Source organism: Halteromyces radiatus, assembly GCF_025201355.1.
Source record: "Halteromyces radiatus strain CBS 162.75 chromosome Unknown BX664scaffold_1, whole genome shotgun sequence".
Taxonomy (NCBI): domain Eukaryota; kingdom Fungi; phylum Mucoromycota; class Mucoromycetes; order Mucorales; family Cunninghamellaceae; genus Halteromyces; species Halteromyces radiatus.
The window spans coordinates 342,220-358,545 of record NW_026251687.1 but is presented as its reverse complement, the minus strand read 5'-3'; the positions used below and the strand labels follow the sequence as shown (position 1 = coordinate 358,545).

Below are 16,326 nucleotides of genomic sequence, written 5' to 3'. Positions count from 1 at the left end.
ACACACACACATATATATATATATATATGGAATTTTGTCCCCAATATACTGGATTTGTTTTATTCTTCCATTCTAGGATAGATGACACAATCATTAAGATAGAAAAAATCAAATGTCACAAAAAAAAAAAAAAAAAAGAAGATTTCAGTTTTCTTATTTTTAGTATTTTTTTTTTTTTTATAAAAAAAAGGAGGAAGTATATACACAAAGTAGAATCAGGAGTAAAAAAAAAAAAAAAGAAAAACGATGACGGTTGTAAAATGAGGAGGAAGATTGACTAGAATCAATGTAGAAAAAGATAAGTGAGGAGAAGAAAAAAAAAAAAAAAAAGGAAAGGGGAATCATGAAACAAGGATATGGAGAAAAAAAAAAAAAGAGAAAGAGAGAGAGAAGGATGCCAAGGTATAAGATGATGATAAATGAATACAAAATAATAAAAACATAGACAAATAATTAATAATAACAATAATAATCAAGAGACCAAAAAACCAGAAGTAGAGGACCATAAGGATGGATCTAATAAGGAAGGATCGATCAAGAAATCATCTGTCATTGGTAAAAGTGTTTCACATTTTGATGGAGATAAGGCACAATCTTCATTGATAGACATCGAGTTGATAGTATTGAAGAATGGATTATTGTTGTTTTCTGAGAATGCATTGGTGGATAAAGAAGAGGAACTGCTGACACTACTATTACAGGTGGATGGTGGGGAAGATGATGGTACAAATTGGATCCATTGTTGTGTTTCAGGACAAGTGGCCATGATAGTTGAAAGTTCCTGCCATAAAGTCAAATCAATTCCTTTCAATGTATGATGTAATACCTGAGAAGCTTGTTGATGTTCTGTAAAGTCGCTACATGCAATCCATTCATGTTGATGTTTCATATAGAAAAGAGGTGGGTGATGGAGATCCAAATGAAGTTCTCCTGTCATCGATACTTCTGAAGTTGGTGTCGTTGTTGGTGTTGTTGTTGGTGCAGGTGATGTGTAAACAAGTTGTTGAATACTACTTACTGGCATTTCCATCTTGAATCGGTGTTGTCCATCTACAATATTCCAGCATAATACACGTTGTTTAGGTTGATATCTACATGTCAAATCTTTAGGTTGCATCTTTAAACGGTGCCAGCGACCAATTGTTAATGACGAAATACTGAGTCCCAAGTCAGGTGAATTCATAGTCAAATGAGTAGGATCAATGGTGACTTCATGTTGTTGTTGCTGCTGCTGCTGTTGTTGTTGTTGTTGCTGTTGTTGAGAAACTAAAGAAAGAAAGAAAAAAAAAGAAAAATTAGATGGCAAAGCTTTTTTTTTTTAAAAAAACATACCAGGGAAGGTCCATGGGTCGGGGTTGAAATCCATGAGTAAGTCTGCATAAGGTAAAGAAGGAGGAACACTTTGTCGATGATGATCCATCAAAGAAGGAGAAGGATCAGTGACAGATGAAGTGGCAATGGTATTGGAACGTTGATGATGATGATTATAAGAATCCAGACTGTGAGCACGTTGATGAGGAGCATAATGCTGCTGCAAATAATAATGTTGTTGCTGATAGTGATATAATTGGGCTCGCATGTTGGCTTGATGCATCTGTAATTGAGCACGTTTCTGCATATGCTTGACCTTGGCTCGACGATTTTGAAACCAAATTTGAATAGATCGATCCGTCATCTTCAATTGTTCAGCCAATTGTTTGCGTAATTTACCGTTAGGACTGACATTCACTGCAAATGTATCTTCGAGAACTGCAAGTTGTTCTGCTGTTGCTCTTGTCCGTTTTCGAATCGGTTCTTCTTTAATGGTATTGTTGTTATTGGCGATTGTCATGATATTGAAGATAATAAAAATGGTTGTTTAAAAAAAAGAAAAATAGAAATGAAAAAAAAAGATAAAGAGGGTTCTTTTATATTGTAAAAAAGGAAGATAAATGTAAGGGATATCGGGAAAGGGGATCACAAAATAAGGAAATCAGGAAGAAAATAGAAAAAAAAAAGGGAATAAAAGAGGAGTGCCTTTTATGTCTTAAAAAAAAAAAAAAAGAAAAGAAAAAAAAAAAAACGTCAGATGATAATTTCGATCCTTTTCTCCCTTTGACTTTTTTCAACTTGTCTACCTCCCTCTGTTCCACCGCCCCCCCCTCTCATCTCCCCTTTCTCATATTCCGAATCTTGTTCAACCTTGTCATTTCCTTTCTCCTCTTATATATACACATTATTTTTATAATCTCCTCACTTTTTCTTACCTAATGCAGTGCTTTGCTTGCTAATTTTTGTGTCAAGTCAAAAGTACGGGGTTGCAACTTGACAAGGGGTGTTAAAAAAAAAAAAAAGGGAAACAATAGAACTTGGGTCATCACTTCAATCTCCACAAACTTAATACCACGTTCCATGCTTCCAATTCTGGCCACCGAAATGGATCTTCCGAACTCACCGATATATATATATATCTTTCAAAATGATCTTCTAAACCTCCTCAACTACAATCATTCTATCTACTCCCTTCTAACCTATAGTATATCAAAAAAAAAAAAAAAAAAAGAGTAAAAAAAGTGATTTTTTTTTATTGATTCATATAACTAGATAAACTAAATTTGATCATCTTCATCATCTTTTGTGTTCCTTCAACTAATATCTGTTTAATCCGGTTGAGATGGTGTGTGCCTTGCATTGTCCAATGAAAGAGTCGTAATCCAGCTTGCCGCAAAAGATCTTGATGGTAAGGAGCCAAAGCAAAGTCAGACTTGATAAGACTTGTCTCATTGTTGCTACTATCATCACGATCATCCTCTTCTTCTTTTTCTGGTGGTGGTTGGCAAGGCGTCCATGCAAGGGTAAGCCAAAGTGATTCTTCCCAGTGTCCATTCATGTAGATCGAAAGTACTAATTTCATGTCCGTGTCCCAATCCATCATACAAGGAGATGGTACATGAGCTGTCCAATCGGTTTTAGCCAAAGTCCAGGTTGCACCCCCTTTTTTCCAATCCAATCGAGCTTGTTCTATCACCCTACTTTCTCCTTCATTTCCACCATCAGTCCGTTCCCCTTCTTGTTGGATAAGGGTTAAATGATGATACATCGCTGTATCAGGGTATTCATATCCAGCCTTCATCTTGAACCTTACCGATAGAGGGGTCAATGGGTCATGCTCTTCTGCCTTTTGATCGGTCACGCGTTCTTCTTGATTTCCAACAAATGAAGTCATTATCCATCCACTTAATATAATGATGAACCATAATATCAAAAGTCGTCGCCACCAATATCCAAATCGTCCTATTTTATCCTGCTTTCGCTGTTGTTCTATTTCTGCCATTTGTTGATGATATTTTCGAACATTGATCAAGAGTCGAAATACATCTTCAGTACCTAGTCCATTGAGTTGGTTCACATGCATCACTTCTTCGGGTGACATGACATGACAAAGACTTGAGGGGTTTCCATTAGGACATCTTGATAAGGGACTTGACATGAACCCAGGCAACTCGGGATGAATATCTGTCACATTGAGACAGTGAATATGATATTGATGTAAATAATGAGCCAACATACTACGAAGTAATTGTGAATCTTTGATGTTTACTTTTGTTGATGTAAACGTTGATTGAGCCATTGACGATGATGATGATGATGATGTTGATATTACTGATGATGAAGAAGATATAGATGTTGGTATTGTAGTTGGAATGGTTACCAGTCGTGAGGATGAAGTTGATGAACAAGATGATGAGAGTGATGGTGGATAGTCAGGATCCGAAGAAGGAGCAGGAATAGCTGAAGATATATTATGTGCTGGAGAATCGATAAGAAGTGGTAATACTGGAAGTTGTAACTGTTGAAGAGCAATGAAATCCTTTTCCAAAGGTCCATGTTGTTGATTACAAAAATATATCACAAGGTCGATAGGAGGAGATAATTTGCCATGATTAGCAATAAGTTGAGGCATCAATTGAGTATAGAGAGTTTGAGGAAGAAAAGGTGTAAAATCATCATCGCCGCCAGCAGCAGAAGTATCAGATGTACCATCCAAAGGAAATAAGAGTGATAATGAGGGCAACGTCCACGTAGCATCAGTTTCATAGATAACCAATCCATTATCTTCGTAAGTATCGGTGTGTAATGTTTCAGAAGTCACTACATTGTACTTTTGTTGAGGTAAACTTGGTATCAAATGTTCTTGTTGCTGTCGTTTTAATCTGAGAGTTCGTTGTTGTTGCTGTTGAAAAGTGGTGAAGTATTTTGCTAGAGCAAGAGCTAAGGATTGCCGTACTTTGGGTTTTGCTAAAGGAGCACCATGACCTGCATACAAAACATGAAACTGAGTAGGTGAGATTGTCGTCATGTTGGATAATAAAAAGTCATCCCATTCTGCTGGTGTTGTTGGTGATGAAGAAGGAAGTGGTGAGTCTGGTTCTTCATTCTCTTCTTGCCATCGTTGTTGCTCTTCAATAGCTTCGTTTGTTCTTGACCACATTACAGCTATAGATATAGAAGAATGAATAATAATAATAATGTGAATAAAAAAGACCTATTTTTTTTTTTATCTTGATATCTACTGGTTTTTATTTTATTTTATTTTTTTTTTACCTTTGCAAAGAGGATCGCTGGCGTCCAAAGTATCCATATAGCTTGACTCCATGTGAATAATTTTTAGTATGTGGTGAAATTGCTCGTTGCAATAATTGAGAACAATGGTGAAGACTCAACTTGATATAATGGGTCGATCAAAGAGTGCACAAACACACACTAGAAATACTCACACACAAAATAGATAGACACACGCACCAAAAAAAAAAAAAAAAAGGGATGAAAAAGAAATGGAATAAAAAGGGAGATTGTCAAATGACTCTTTCGAGTCATGCGCAGCGGACGTTGAAACACGCTTGTTTCTTTAGTTTGTCTTTCGAATTGGGCTATCTGTTCATGCGAACGAATTTTGATTCATTATTTTAAACAATCAATTGTCACATATAAATCAAACGATTACTTTTATCATGATGATAGTATATACTATTCTATCGAAGGGAATGTTTATTCTATGGAAGATATGCGTATACAGTGTTCACTACTTTTTTGCGGTATTCCAAATAATGAATTTTGATTGGCTGGTCTACGAATCCATTCTTTTTGTCCTTTTTTTTCTTTTTCTTTTTCTTTTTTTTTTTTCCTTTCCTCTTTCTTACAATCTATTTTATCTGTTACTGACTCGTCATCAAGAACATACAAATAGAACAATCTAAAACTATATATCTTTTATGGTAGATAATGTGTTATTAATCATAAATGTCAAATACAGAAACAACAGCAATGCACTCACACTATCAATACCAAGGCTTTGTATCCAGTGTCTACAATACATGAATGGCTAATACAACAGTAGTTATAGTGTTATGTTATGAACGTATAAGCAATCTTATCCTGTCCTATTAAATGAATCTATACTGGAAAAACCATGATAAACAAAAGGTATAGATAAAAAAAAAAAAGAAAGAGGTTGGACAATATGGAAAAGAAAAAGCTGATATTTTTAAATTCTAGTTACAACAACAGAAAGAAGAAAAGGACCCGAATCAAGAAGGTAATGAATCATTTTGGAATGATGATGACGCATATATTGTTGGATCCATAACATCATGTGAATTACACAAGTAATCGTCATTAGTTGATCAATGTAAGATAGGCAAGGCTCAGCCAAAAAAAAAAAAAAATTAGTAGAACTCCCATTCTACTTTATAGATTGTACTCACCTTCTTTTTTATTTTCATTTTTTCCCATATAGGTATACTATTTGTATCCTACACATTCTTTTTTATTTGAATATTTGATATTTGAATTATAAGTTAGGGGTCGAAGAATCTCAAAAAGATGATACCAATGAATGTGACACCCGATATGATGATGGCTTCTCCACGTTTTTTTCAACAAAGAATACTGGATGACCACACTTTGTGTAACTACAAAACTCTCACCGGACAGCATGTGATACAGTACATACAGTTGATGATTGGTCAGGGACAACAATTTGATTGGTTGCGGGAATCGACCTTTGAAATAGAACCTATAGAATGTATAGATAGATATTAAATACTATGGTTTTATAAAAATAAAAAAAAAAAAAAGCAATTGAATAAAGATGGTATAATACAAATATATTTTTTATTGAATAAAACAGAATGAATACAAAAGGATGGGAAGGAGTGTTAGATAAGCAGGCTTATATGTATATAAAAAAAATCAAATTAAGGAATTGTACAAAATGGAACTAGGACATAAAAGAACAAGAAAACTATATATGGGTAGGCGGTGGGGGTAAAGAACTAGTGGGTGGTGGTAAAGCAGGAGGCAATGAATCTGGTAGACGAGGAGAAGGAAGAGACCTTAAAGAGTTGATTCTTGATGTATGATGATAATCTTCTTGAGATAAACTTGAACGCATACTGTCGTTTCGTTGTATCCTTCCGCCGTTGGTATTACAAGTGTTGATGTGATGAAGTTGTTGGTATTGATTAAATGAAGTGGGTGTAGATACAGAAGAGGAAGAAAAACTACCGTTCATTGTTGCAGTAGAGGGAGACATTGGAGGACTACAGGCATAGTTGCTACCACTTGTTGTTGAAGGAGAATGAGGATCAGTCCAGTTGGTGGAACCACTATGTCGCCAAGTTGAAGTATCGATTTCATGTTGACTTGATCTTGGTGTCATGTTGATGCTACTACTATCGCCTGATGAACTGGTGCCATGAAGACTGTTGGAATCGTTAGCATGAGGATGATAAATACCACCATTGAGAAAGAATAGATCTTCGGGTGAATGTACAAAATGTAATTTTTCTTTGGTGATAGGTCCCTTGTCATCTTTGTTGTCTGCCAAATATTGAATCGTCTTTTTCAATCTTTCCAACCATATTTTCATTCCATCTGCATCCTCTGCTTGTAAAAACCAAGATGTTGCGTCGATGCCAGGTTTTCGGATTTCAATACAGTAAAGTACCCCAGATAGATGATCGGTAACAAAAGCTTGCGTATCGGGTCCCAATTCCATGAATTCACGGTACTTGTTCGTGGGTACGTCGGTCTTGAAACAATATAAAAAGCGATCCGCCAATATCACATAACGTCGTTTCTTATTTTTGGTAAAAGAAAACACCGGTGGAATGTGTTTAGTCAAATAACCTTTCATTGTTGCATGTTGCCAAATAATATGACTATGAATTCCAGTTGATGAAGGTCGATAAGATGAGACATCGTCAGGAGATATTCGTTTCTTTTGTTCTTCTTGTTGTTTACGTTGACGTCGTCGTTCTGTTGTTTCTACGTCCACAGGAAACCCCATTGACAAAGGTGAGATGCCAATGGATGAATTCATTATAGATGCTTGTCGTCGTTGAGCTTCAGCCACACTAGGCATTATTATGTTAAAATATGAATTTATATATATATATATCTATATATGTAAAAAAAAAAAAAAAAAAAAAGAAAAAAAAGGTGAAGGGGAAGAAAAGAAAAAGGAAATTTGAACTGGCTGATGTATTTTTTTTTTTTTATATTTCAGGCACAGACGGAAAATGAAACACTGCCTATAAGAATTACATGATCGGGAAAGAAACAGGTCATGGATCCTCAAACGGAAAAGTTGGATGAATCTTTCCCACCTCCACTTAAAGTTACAATCCAGTTTCTTTTTTTTTTTTTTTTTTTTTTTTTTTTTTTTTTTTTTTTTTACTCTTGTACAGCCATATTTGGATAATACATGGAGGAGAGAACTTTAATTCTTGGAAATGTAACAACAATAAACTATTCATATTCATATTCTATTTTCATCACTTTTATTAAGAGTCAGTCATACTTTGAGAAATCCTTGTTTCCAGGAAAGCATTGATCGCTGAAAATAAAGAAATGTACTAAGACTAAACTAAGAATCAGCCAATTAAAAATAAGTAAAATAAAATAACTATACCCATGTAATTTTTTTTTTTATCGATCCAAAATGAAGCAACTTTTATCATGCGACTCAATTTTCACTAACATGCCTAATACATTTTTTACTGGATGAAAGAATTGGCACTGGATTACACTTGATATCTGCGCCATACTTTTTTTTTCATTGCATCACAAAAAAAAAAAAGTATCCGTGTGAATATATAAAAAGAGAACTTTTGTCCAAAATGATCTCCCCTCCTACCTAATCAGAAAACTTGGAACTTTAAACAATACGCCTCCCTTATTATTTCACCAAATGCCAAGAATAGTAATTGATCAGCCTATAAATGATTTCCCCGCTAAACTGATTGTATTGCCTTTATCCCGCAAACACCCCTCCTTTCCTGGTTCCCACTTTTTTTGTTCAGTCATCCATATTCACATTATGAATGATTGTTACACGCTGGATGATGCTTCAACTTTGGATTGTGAAAGTGACACTGACGGCACTTGCGGGAGAGTATAATCTATAAAGAATAGTGATCAAGTAGGATCTATAGTTGCTTACAACTCTAATTCTATTTCATTATGTAAACCATTCCGTCCTCTTCAGTATCACCATCCTTCAATCATCATCATCACTATCATCATTATCATCATTATGAAGTCATCATCCATTATCCATCATCCATTCAAGTGCAAAAAAAAAAAATCATCCCATCATCATACATCATCCATTCAAGTATAAAAAAAGAAAAAAAAGTATCATCATCATCACATCATTCATCATTCATTATCATCATTCATTATCATTATCATTATCATTATAGGAATCATCATCATCATCATTATCATCGCCATCATCGCCAAGTTTGATTCATTTTTCACCTGATCCTACAATTGTTTGATTTCCTAAAATGAACAGATTCTGCACCAAGATAATCATTCTCTCCCACTCTCTTTCCAAAAAGCTGATTGAAGTAAAATCTCGTGATGATCAAAGATAATATGAGATTGTAATCATATGGGGGAAAAAAAGGAGATTACTTTTATGAAATATCTTTCCTATCTACTTTGATCTTGTTATTATTGTTCTTTTCCTAGATCAAAAAAAAAAAAAAAAAAAACAGACTTGGGTGTTTGAAAACCAAATAAAGCAAATAGTAATCGTAACAACGCGTCACTTCATCTTTTTATTGAAACCTGTTCTGCCGGTGTAACCATCCTCATTGTTTTAAAAAAGAGATACTTAGTGGTCATTCCGATAGACCACCAAAAAAAACCCTAGAGAATTCAAAGGTTGATCGGAAGAGAACTATGATCATCATCAAAAAAAAAAAAAAAAAAAAAAAAAGCATATGACCCAATCCAACCGAAAATAGAAATGGCAGACGGCTTATGAAAATGTAAAACCTTGAACCTGAAGATCAAAGAGATGATTAGCGTACATTCCGCGCTTGCGGTTTTTAAAGTCTATTGCTGTCAAAATAACTCAGGAAAAAAAAATAGAAGGATGGATCGTTAAGCATGTCATAAAGATTTTATGCTACACAGATAAACCTAATAATCAACTTTGTTATAATGATTTTTTTTTATTCTTCTTGTATATTAATAATTAAAAAAAAAAAGAAAAGAAAAAGGGAAAAAAAAAAGAGAGAGGATGATGATGTCCCACAAACTTCTCTCTTCCTATATTGGAAAATCAAAATTTGTTATATAAAGTTTTCGGCATCGAAAATAAAAATCCATCCATTTTTTTTTTTCAACACACAGCGAATCATAGATGATTCCTTTTTTAAATCATCTTTTTCATGGTGGTACTATTGAAACTTGTATGAAAATGACCAAGCAACCCTGCCCTCCCTTCATTTTCTCGAATAGTAATAAAAATGGTTACTATCTAGAATTGGTTAGTTTCATCGGTCAAAATCACATGTTTCCTACAATAAGAAAACACGCTAGGAACAACGATCACCATCCATCATCACATACATCCTAATCTATAGAGCAAAAAAAAAAAAAAAAAAAAGAAGTATCAATATCATCATATCTCACCCAATATTGAACATTATCTAATAATATTATCATCATTGGATTCCTTCATAAAAGTAGACTAACAGCAGATTAATAGCTTTTCATTGGTCAGCTTGCTCCATAGAGAGAAATTCGATGCGTAATCTTTTTTATGCTGTAACATCACATGTGGTAGACAAGTCCTTCTTTATATTTTTGTAATTCATTCAAAAGTAACCATCATTGCACCAAATTTGGAACAAACATACATGAAGATATTCTCTTTCACTTATATTAATAATAATCTGTATCTTACCTTCCAATTTATAGAGTAAATTAAAAAATAATGGTTAATATCCTCATCCAATAATAACCATCACCCAATAAAACTGCCACTGTTTGATTCCTTTCCAAAATAGTCTAATATCATCTAGTGCGCAATAGACACAAAAAAAAAAAAAAAAAAAAAAAAGAAAAAAAAATGTCAATGATTTTTCCAAAAATTGCCTGATGATACCCTGGAAATTATTTTTTACAGCTAAAGTTTGGCTGAGGAGTTGGAAATTTTTGGCTGTAGAATGCGAAAAAAAGAAAAAAAAATTGAGCTATGAGTGTGGATAGTCTCTCTCTTTTGCATATTATATACATTTATACAAATACTTTTTCTCATTCACTCACTCAGGAATGACTAATCTATTTTATACATTGTCTCTAAAGTAAGTTGCCCCGTTTTTTGTATAGTTTCTTCCCCCTTTTATTTTTCACTTTCTTGGCTTCTTCTTTTTCATTCTTTTTATTATACATTAACCTTAGCTTATTTTTTTTTATTATATGAACAACAAGTGGCTAGGTATCCCCTATGGCTGAATATACAATAGTTAGCTCAAACTGGACGGGTAATACGATAAGGTCGACTGGATAAGAAAAGCATGATAAAAGGTATCTTTTTTTTTCTTTTGTCCTTCTGGTTTTCGGTTGTCTTCTCTTCTTGTCTCTCATAGATCTAGTCTAAATCATGATGATTTTTTTTTCTTGGAATATGTAGTATATCATATCAATACAACTCGACAAAAAAAAAAAAAAGGAACTGTGACAAATCACAAGAACTAGAATGTAATCATCATTGATGATCCAATCATTCGAAGAATGAACTAGACAGACGGATTATATTTGGTAATCTATAAAGATAGAAAACGTATTTGACCTAATCATTCCTTTATTTTTTTAATAGATGCCAAGTCTACTTATATTCTTGGCCTGGGAATACTTTGGATAAATCGTTTGATTGGATGTTTTGAAACAGATGTTGACATTTGACCCTATTGATCAACATACTTTTCCAATTGATTAGAATACATTGAATTATCATGAATTATATTATTAGTATTATTATTATTTATTTATTTATTATTGAATTTAATCGTAATTATTTGATCCTTTATAATAAAGACAATTGTCGTTCATGTTTACAAAAGAAAAGAAAAAGAAATATCTTTTAATTTTTGATTGGACTCTGGGCTTACCTCGGGGTTACTTACTCTTTGTTGATGTTTACAATGTGGGACAAGGTACACATATTTCATATATCTACCCAAATTCAATTTTTTTTTATTTTTCATCTTTTTTTTTTCTTTTTTTATATACATATATAGAAACTATTTTCAACTTGGCTTAGCATACTTCTTGTTCATTCAATAAAATCAAGATATGTTAGCACACAACAAAAGTTTCATTGTAAAAGGTCTCTTCGCCGGTAATCCGAATTTAAACGCAGCTTCAAGCTTTTCTTCGTCTTCTTTTTTTTGTTGTTGTTGTTGTTGTTATTTACCTTTTTCTCTTTCCTTTTTTTTTTCTCTCTCTCTCTCTTTTTCTTTCTTCCTTTTTTATAGTTCGGTACTCATATATTATTTATCTGTATGGCTCAACCTGTTAACATTGGGGAACTGGTGGTCATTGCTTTAAAAGCTGTAAGTAACGTTATTTTTTTCTTCTTCTCATTCTATCCTTTATTTATGATCAAGGTTTATACTTATGCCTATCACTTTATTTTTTTTGACTTGCATAATAGGAAAACTTACCTGATCGTACGGTAAGGAAAAACTAGAAAGAATATAAACATAAATCTTCTTACTCTTTTTGAACAGAATGATTCATCTTTTTTTTTTCTATTTTATTACTATTATTTTTATCATAGGGCAACGGACAACAGGATCCTTTTTGCATATTCAAACTCGGTTCAGTGGCAAAGAAAACGAAAACGGATCAACGTGGTGGACAAAATCCAATATGGGATGATCAGGTATACTAATAAGGACTAATATTTTTAAGGAATATTAACATAGATTAATCATTATATTAGATTAATTTACCCATGCCTGCGGGCGTGACACGACTCTTTATTCAAGTATTCAACAGACAAGCAAGTCAGGAAAATCTTATATCAGAGGGCCACGTGGATCTTCATGAAGTACTTCGAAAGGGAGAACATGATGGTAAAGAAAGAACTTGTTAATGCATCATGTGGACTGACTTATATTGGATGACTCCTTTTATTTATTGATAGGGTTTTTTCCATTAGTATTGAATGGCAAACGAGCAGGAAAGATATATTTGGAATTGACATTTTATGCAGTAAGTTGAAGTAAAAGATAGTATTGAATCACCGTTGCTTATCTTTTTTTTAAGGGTCCTGTACAAATGCATAAGCAACCTCCTCCTATTAGACAATATGTGAATCGTCCTCCTCCACCAATAACAGCACCTCAACCCCCAATAGGATATCCAGGACAACCCATGCCTCATCCTCGACCTTATGTTGCTGCACAACCATTACATGTACGTACTTCATCAACACATCATCATCATCATCCTTCGCCTAGACCTCTTCCTCCTACTCCTGTCTCTCAACATGGTCATCATTACACATCTTTACCAGCCGGTCAACCTCCAATGAGGACAGTACCTTATAGTCATCCTCCTCAATCAACTCCTCTACCAGCAAACGCATATCCACCAAGGCCGGCTTATCCTCCTCAACATCCTCAGCAACATATTTACAACGGGAATCCTCCTTCTCAACCACATCCTTATCCTCCTTCATCACAACGTCCACAATCATTTCCAGCTCCTCGCCCACATCAACCACCTCCACCTCATTTTCAACATACACAATCATACCCATCAAGACCACCGTATCCTCAACAACCACCTCGACAGCCTGGTTATCCACCTTATTAGACGTCATTCATTGTTTAGTATTTCTTTTGCATATCTAGTCTTACTTTTTAGTCTTAGTCTTTAGTTAATATATGATTCTGTGTACTATGTGAATTTGAATAAATATATGTCTGGATTATTATTTATATGTCTATGCTTGGATCAATTACTGTAAAAGAAAAAAAAAATGGAAATAAATAGAAAGAATCCATTTTCATGTGCTTTTCATATTCAAATCAAAATGCGTGTGTCTTTGTTACTCAAAAAAAAAAAAAACATTGTTGGATTTTGACAGATCTGTTGTACTATGTATAGTTTCCTTAACTTTTTATTTTGACAAGCGTTCAACTTTTCAAGTTTTTGAATATCATTGTATTATCCTTTAGATCTTATATGCATGTCAATTATGGCAACTAGAGCGGAGAGACAAATCCCCTTAAGAGTTTTTTAATCACATGAAATCGCGAATCTTGCTGATAAAAACCAATACTTTTTCATTTCTCACACTTCTTTTCTTCTTTTTTCCTTTTTTTTTTTACAAGATGCTTTCCTCCCAGGTTACCTTTGTCACGAGACAACTAGTCAAGTCCAAAAGTTTTATACCAAGGTAAACAACATGAAAAAAAAAATCGAATGTCAAAACCAATAGTTATTTAACTTCACTCTTTATTCTAGTCGACGAAGTTATTCAGCCAAGACGTTCTCCAATCAGGCCATTCTTCCCAAACTACCTATTCCAGAACTAGAAGCCACAGGGCAACGTTACAAGAAAAGTTTAATACCTCTTCTTAGCGCCACTGATTACCAACATGCCTGTGCCAAAGTGGATCAATTTATTCAGGGGGATCTCGGCAAAGAATTACAACAAAGACTATTGCGTCTAGATGAACAAGAAACAAAGAAGGGGTATTCATGGTTGGACCAATTATGGCTGAACAAAGGTTATCTTGAATATAGAGCGCCTACGATGATCAATGTCAATTGGTGGATGCAAGTCAAAAACTCTCCCTTAGGTTTGGTTGAACCTTCTTCTCAAGGTGTTGCTACCCTTTTCCAATTGAACCGTGCTGCTGGCTTTGTTGTTGGTTTGGTGGATTATTCTAACCGTTTGAATAAGTAAACTACAAATGATGGTTATAGAAAAAGGAGGTACTTACTTTTTTTTTTTTTTTTTTTACTTCTTTTTGAATGATAGTGAACAAATTCCTCCTGATGTATCTCGATCTGGTCCTTTCTGTATGCATCAATTAAAAGGCGTATTTAGTACAACTCGAATTGCTGCCATGCCTAGAGATAGAGTAGTATCTCAGTATCCTGCTACTGCAAAACATATCACAGTCATTTATAAGGATCAAATCTTCTCGGTGGATGTCATTGGACAACATGGTGAATCTGTATCTGTACAAGGGATTGAAAAGTAAAGTAGATCATGTGTACAAATTGCATTTTATGTATTGAACTGACTTGTATTTCTCACATTATAAAGGCAATTGCAGCAAGTGGTGAATCAAGTGGATGCAACTCCAGTCGAACAACGTCAATTACCTATCGGTCTCTTTACATCAGAACAACGTGATACTTGGGCAAATGTAAAATAATATAGATGAAATAAAAAAAGTTAACTTACACTTTTTTTTTGGAAAACCATAGATTCGACAAACTTTGGAATCTAATCCTGAAAATGCAAAGATATTCAAAGATATTGAAACTTCTTTGTTTGCTCTCTGCTTGGATGATTATAGTTCTTCTCAAGAATTGGATGAGGCACACCGTAACATGTCTCATGGTCGTTATGCATTTAATCGTTGGTTTGACAAAGGTATGCAAGTGATTGTGGAAACAAATGGAGCTGCTGGTATCAATGGTGAACATTCTCCTGTGGATGCGGTGGTTCCTCTTCGTGTAGTTGACGATGTTTTATCAAAGTAAATGAATCTTCTCTCTTTTTTTTTCATATATACTTACTGTTTGTTTCTTTCTCAGGGAACCTATTCAAGATACTGGATTATCATCTGTGAATTTGGCACCTCCTCGTCATCTGACATGGTCCATTGATAACAACAATAGCGATAGTATCAAGCAAGCTCTTCAAGCAGCTGAAGCCAATTCAAAGAAATCAATTGATGATTTGGATTGTGTCATGTTACATAACAGAGATTACGGATCAGACTTTATGAAACGAGCCAAGATCAGTCCCGATAGTTGGATGCAGATGGTGTTCCAATTGGCTTACTATCGTCATTATGGTCAACCTTGCCCTACTTATGAATCAGCATCTACTCGTAAATTCTTAACTGGTCGTACAGAAACAGTGCGTTCTTGTAGTGAAGAATCTGTGGCATTTACGAAAACTTGGGAAGATAAGGACACTACCGTAAGTTACATATTATACGCATCATCACTTAACTTATTCTTTTTTTTTTATTATTATTATCTCTTACAGATGGTTGAAAAACTTGCCTCTTTGGAAAAAGCAATAGCTAGTCATAGTGAATACATGCGTGCAGCAAGCAATGGTAATATGAGATTATGGTATAGGTGATAAATGCTAACACATTTTCTTTCTTGATAGGACAAGGCGTAGATCGTCATCTGTTTGGACTTTATTATCAAATGACTCCTGAAGAAGCACAATCTGAACAAGCAGGTATATTTAGAGATCCTATTTACCGTGCATCACAATATTGGAAACTGTCCACCTCTAACACATCACCAGGAACTCAAGCATGGGGAGCGTTTGGACCAGTGGTAACCGATGGTTATGGAATCAATTATGCCATTGACAAGGAAATGGTACGTCTCAGCGTCTCATCATGTCGTCAAGCAACTGAAACAGATTCGGCAAGTTTCCGGAAGACGATTCATGGTGTGATGACCGATTTCGCACAGGTGGCTACGGACTACATTCTTGCTTCACCTGAAGAAACAGTGGCTGAATCTTAGACGATACAATGATTACAATAGTTTTAGATTTACCCCCCTTTGATTTAGATGATAACCTTTTTTTTTTTTTTTTTTGATGAAATCAATAAAGAATGAATTTGAAAATCCTCAAGAACATCAAGCTATATTTTTTATTAAATATCATTGTCTATCATTTTTCATTGAATACTATAGAGAGACAATGGCCAATAAAAAAAGAAAAAAAGGAGTATCATAGAAAAAAAATAGAAGAATATC

General features: G+C 34.2%; 6 protein-coding genes across 6 annotated transcripts; 3 read left to right on the top strand and 3 right to left on the bottom strand.

The window, feature by feature from the left end:
• Window positions 1–362: 362 nt before the first annotated feature.
• BX664DRAFT_319072 (homeobox domain-containing protein) lies at window positions 363–1,968 on the bottom strand. Its single transcript, XM_051542873.1, has 2 exons — window positions 1,333–1,968; window positions 363–1,266 (listed from the first exon to the last, which is right to left on the bottom strand). The coding sequence occupies exons 1-2, from the start codon at window positions 1,829–1,831 to the stop codon at window positions 473–475; spliced, it is 1,293 nt and encodes a 430-aa protein (XP_051404160.1). The 5' UTR covers window positions 1,832–1,968; the 3' UTR covers window positions 363–472.
• Window positions 1,969–2,541: 573 nt separating this feature from the next.
• BX664DRAFT_354117 (uncharacterized protein) lies at window positions 2,542–4,783 on the bottom strand. The gene is made up of 2 exons (XM_051547730.1): window positions 4,585–4,783; window positions 2,542–4,476 (listed from the first exon to the last, which is right to left on the bottom strand). The coding sequence occupies exons 1-2, from the start codon at window positions 4,634–4,636 to the stop codon at window positions 2,564–2,566; spliced, it is 1,965 nt and encodes a 654-aa protein (XP_051404159.1). The 5' UTR covers window positions 4,637–4,783; the 3' UTR covers window positions 2,542–2,563.
• Window positions 4,784–6,022: 1,239 nt separating this feature from the next.
• Window positions 6,023–7,463, bottom strand: BX664DRAFT_319068 (uncharacterized protein). The gene has a single exon (XM_051542872.1). It carries the CDS (start codon window positions 7,403–7,405, stop codon window positions 6,284–6,286), a length of 1,122 nt encoding a protein of 373 aa, XP_051404158.1. The 5' UTR covers window positions 7,406–7,463; the 3' UTR covers window positions 6,023–6,283.
• A 4,383-nt stretch (window positions 7,464–11,846) lies between these two features.
• BX664DRAFT_255353 (C2 domain-containing protein) lies at window positions 11,847–12,570 on the top strand (the record flags this gene model as incomplete). Its single annotated transcript, XM_051540408.1, has 4 exons — window positions 11,847–11,897; window positions 12,125–12,229; window positions 12,290–12,422; window positions 12,494–12,570. 4 exons carry the CDS (start codon window positions 11,847–11,849, stop codon window positions 12,568–12,570), a joined length of 366 nt encoding a protein of 121 aa, XP_051404157.1.
• Window positions 12,235–13,250, top strand: BX664DRAFT_2717 (uncharacterized protein). The gene has a single exon (XM_051541161.1). The coding sequence runs from the start codon at window positions 12,628–12,630 to the stop codon at window positions 13,165–13,167; it is 540 nt and encodes a 179-aa protein (XP_051404156.1). The 5' UTR covers window positions 12,235–12,627; the 3' UTR covers window positions 13,168–13,250.
• Window positions 13,251–13,688: 438 nt separating this feature from the next.
• On the top strand, window positions 13,689–16,145 carry BX664DRAFT_376971 (acyltransferase ChoActase/COT/CPT; the record flags this gene model as incomplete). Its single annotated transcript, XM_051548746.1, has 8 exons — window positions 13,689–13,753; window positions 13,822–14,262; window positions 14,342–14,563; window positions 14,633–14,735; window positions 14,797–15,071; window positions 15,130–15,520; window positions 15,590–15,662; window positions 15,719–16,145. 8 exons carry the CDS (start codon window positions 13,689–13,691, stop codon window positions 16,087–16,089), a joined length of 1,941 nt encoding a protein of 646 aa, XP_051404155.1. The 3' UTR covers window positions 16,090–16,145.
• Between the last annotated feature and the right edge of the window lie 181 nt (window positions 16,146–16,326).

Bases quoted from the DNA above. Each gene is read 5' to 3' on its own strand.
- BX664DRAFT_319068 (XM_051542872.1), bottom strand. From the start codon at position 7,405: ATGCCTAGTGTGGCTGAAGCTCAACGACGACAAGCATCTATAATGAAT.
- BX664DRAFT_2717 (XM_051541161.1), top strand. From the start codon at position 12,628: ATGCATAAGCAACCTCCTCCTATTAGACAATATGTGAATCGTCCTCCT.
- BX664DRAFT_319072 (XM_051542873.1), bottom strand. From the start codon at position 1,831: ATGACAATCGCCAATAACAACAATACCATTAAAGAAGAACCGATTCGA. The intron at 1,267-1,332 runs GTATGTTTTTTT...TTCTTTCTTTAG, and splicing joins CGACCCATGGACCTTCCCTG to TTTCTCAACAACAGCAACAA.
- BX664DRAFT_354117 (XM_051547730.1), bottom strand. From the start codon at position 4,636: ATGGAGTCAAGCTATATGGATACTTTGGACGCCAGCGATCCTCTTTGC. The intron at 4,477-4,584 runs GTAAAAAAAAAA...CTATATCTATAG, and splicing joins CAGCGATCCTCTTTGCAAAG to CTGTAATGTGGTCAAGAACA.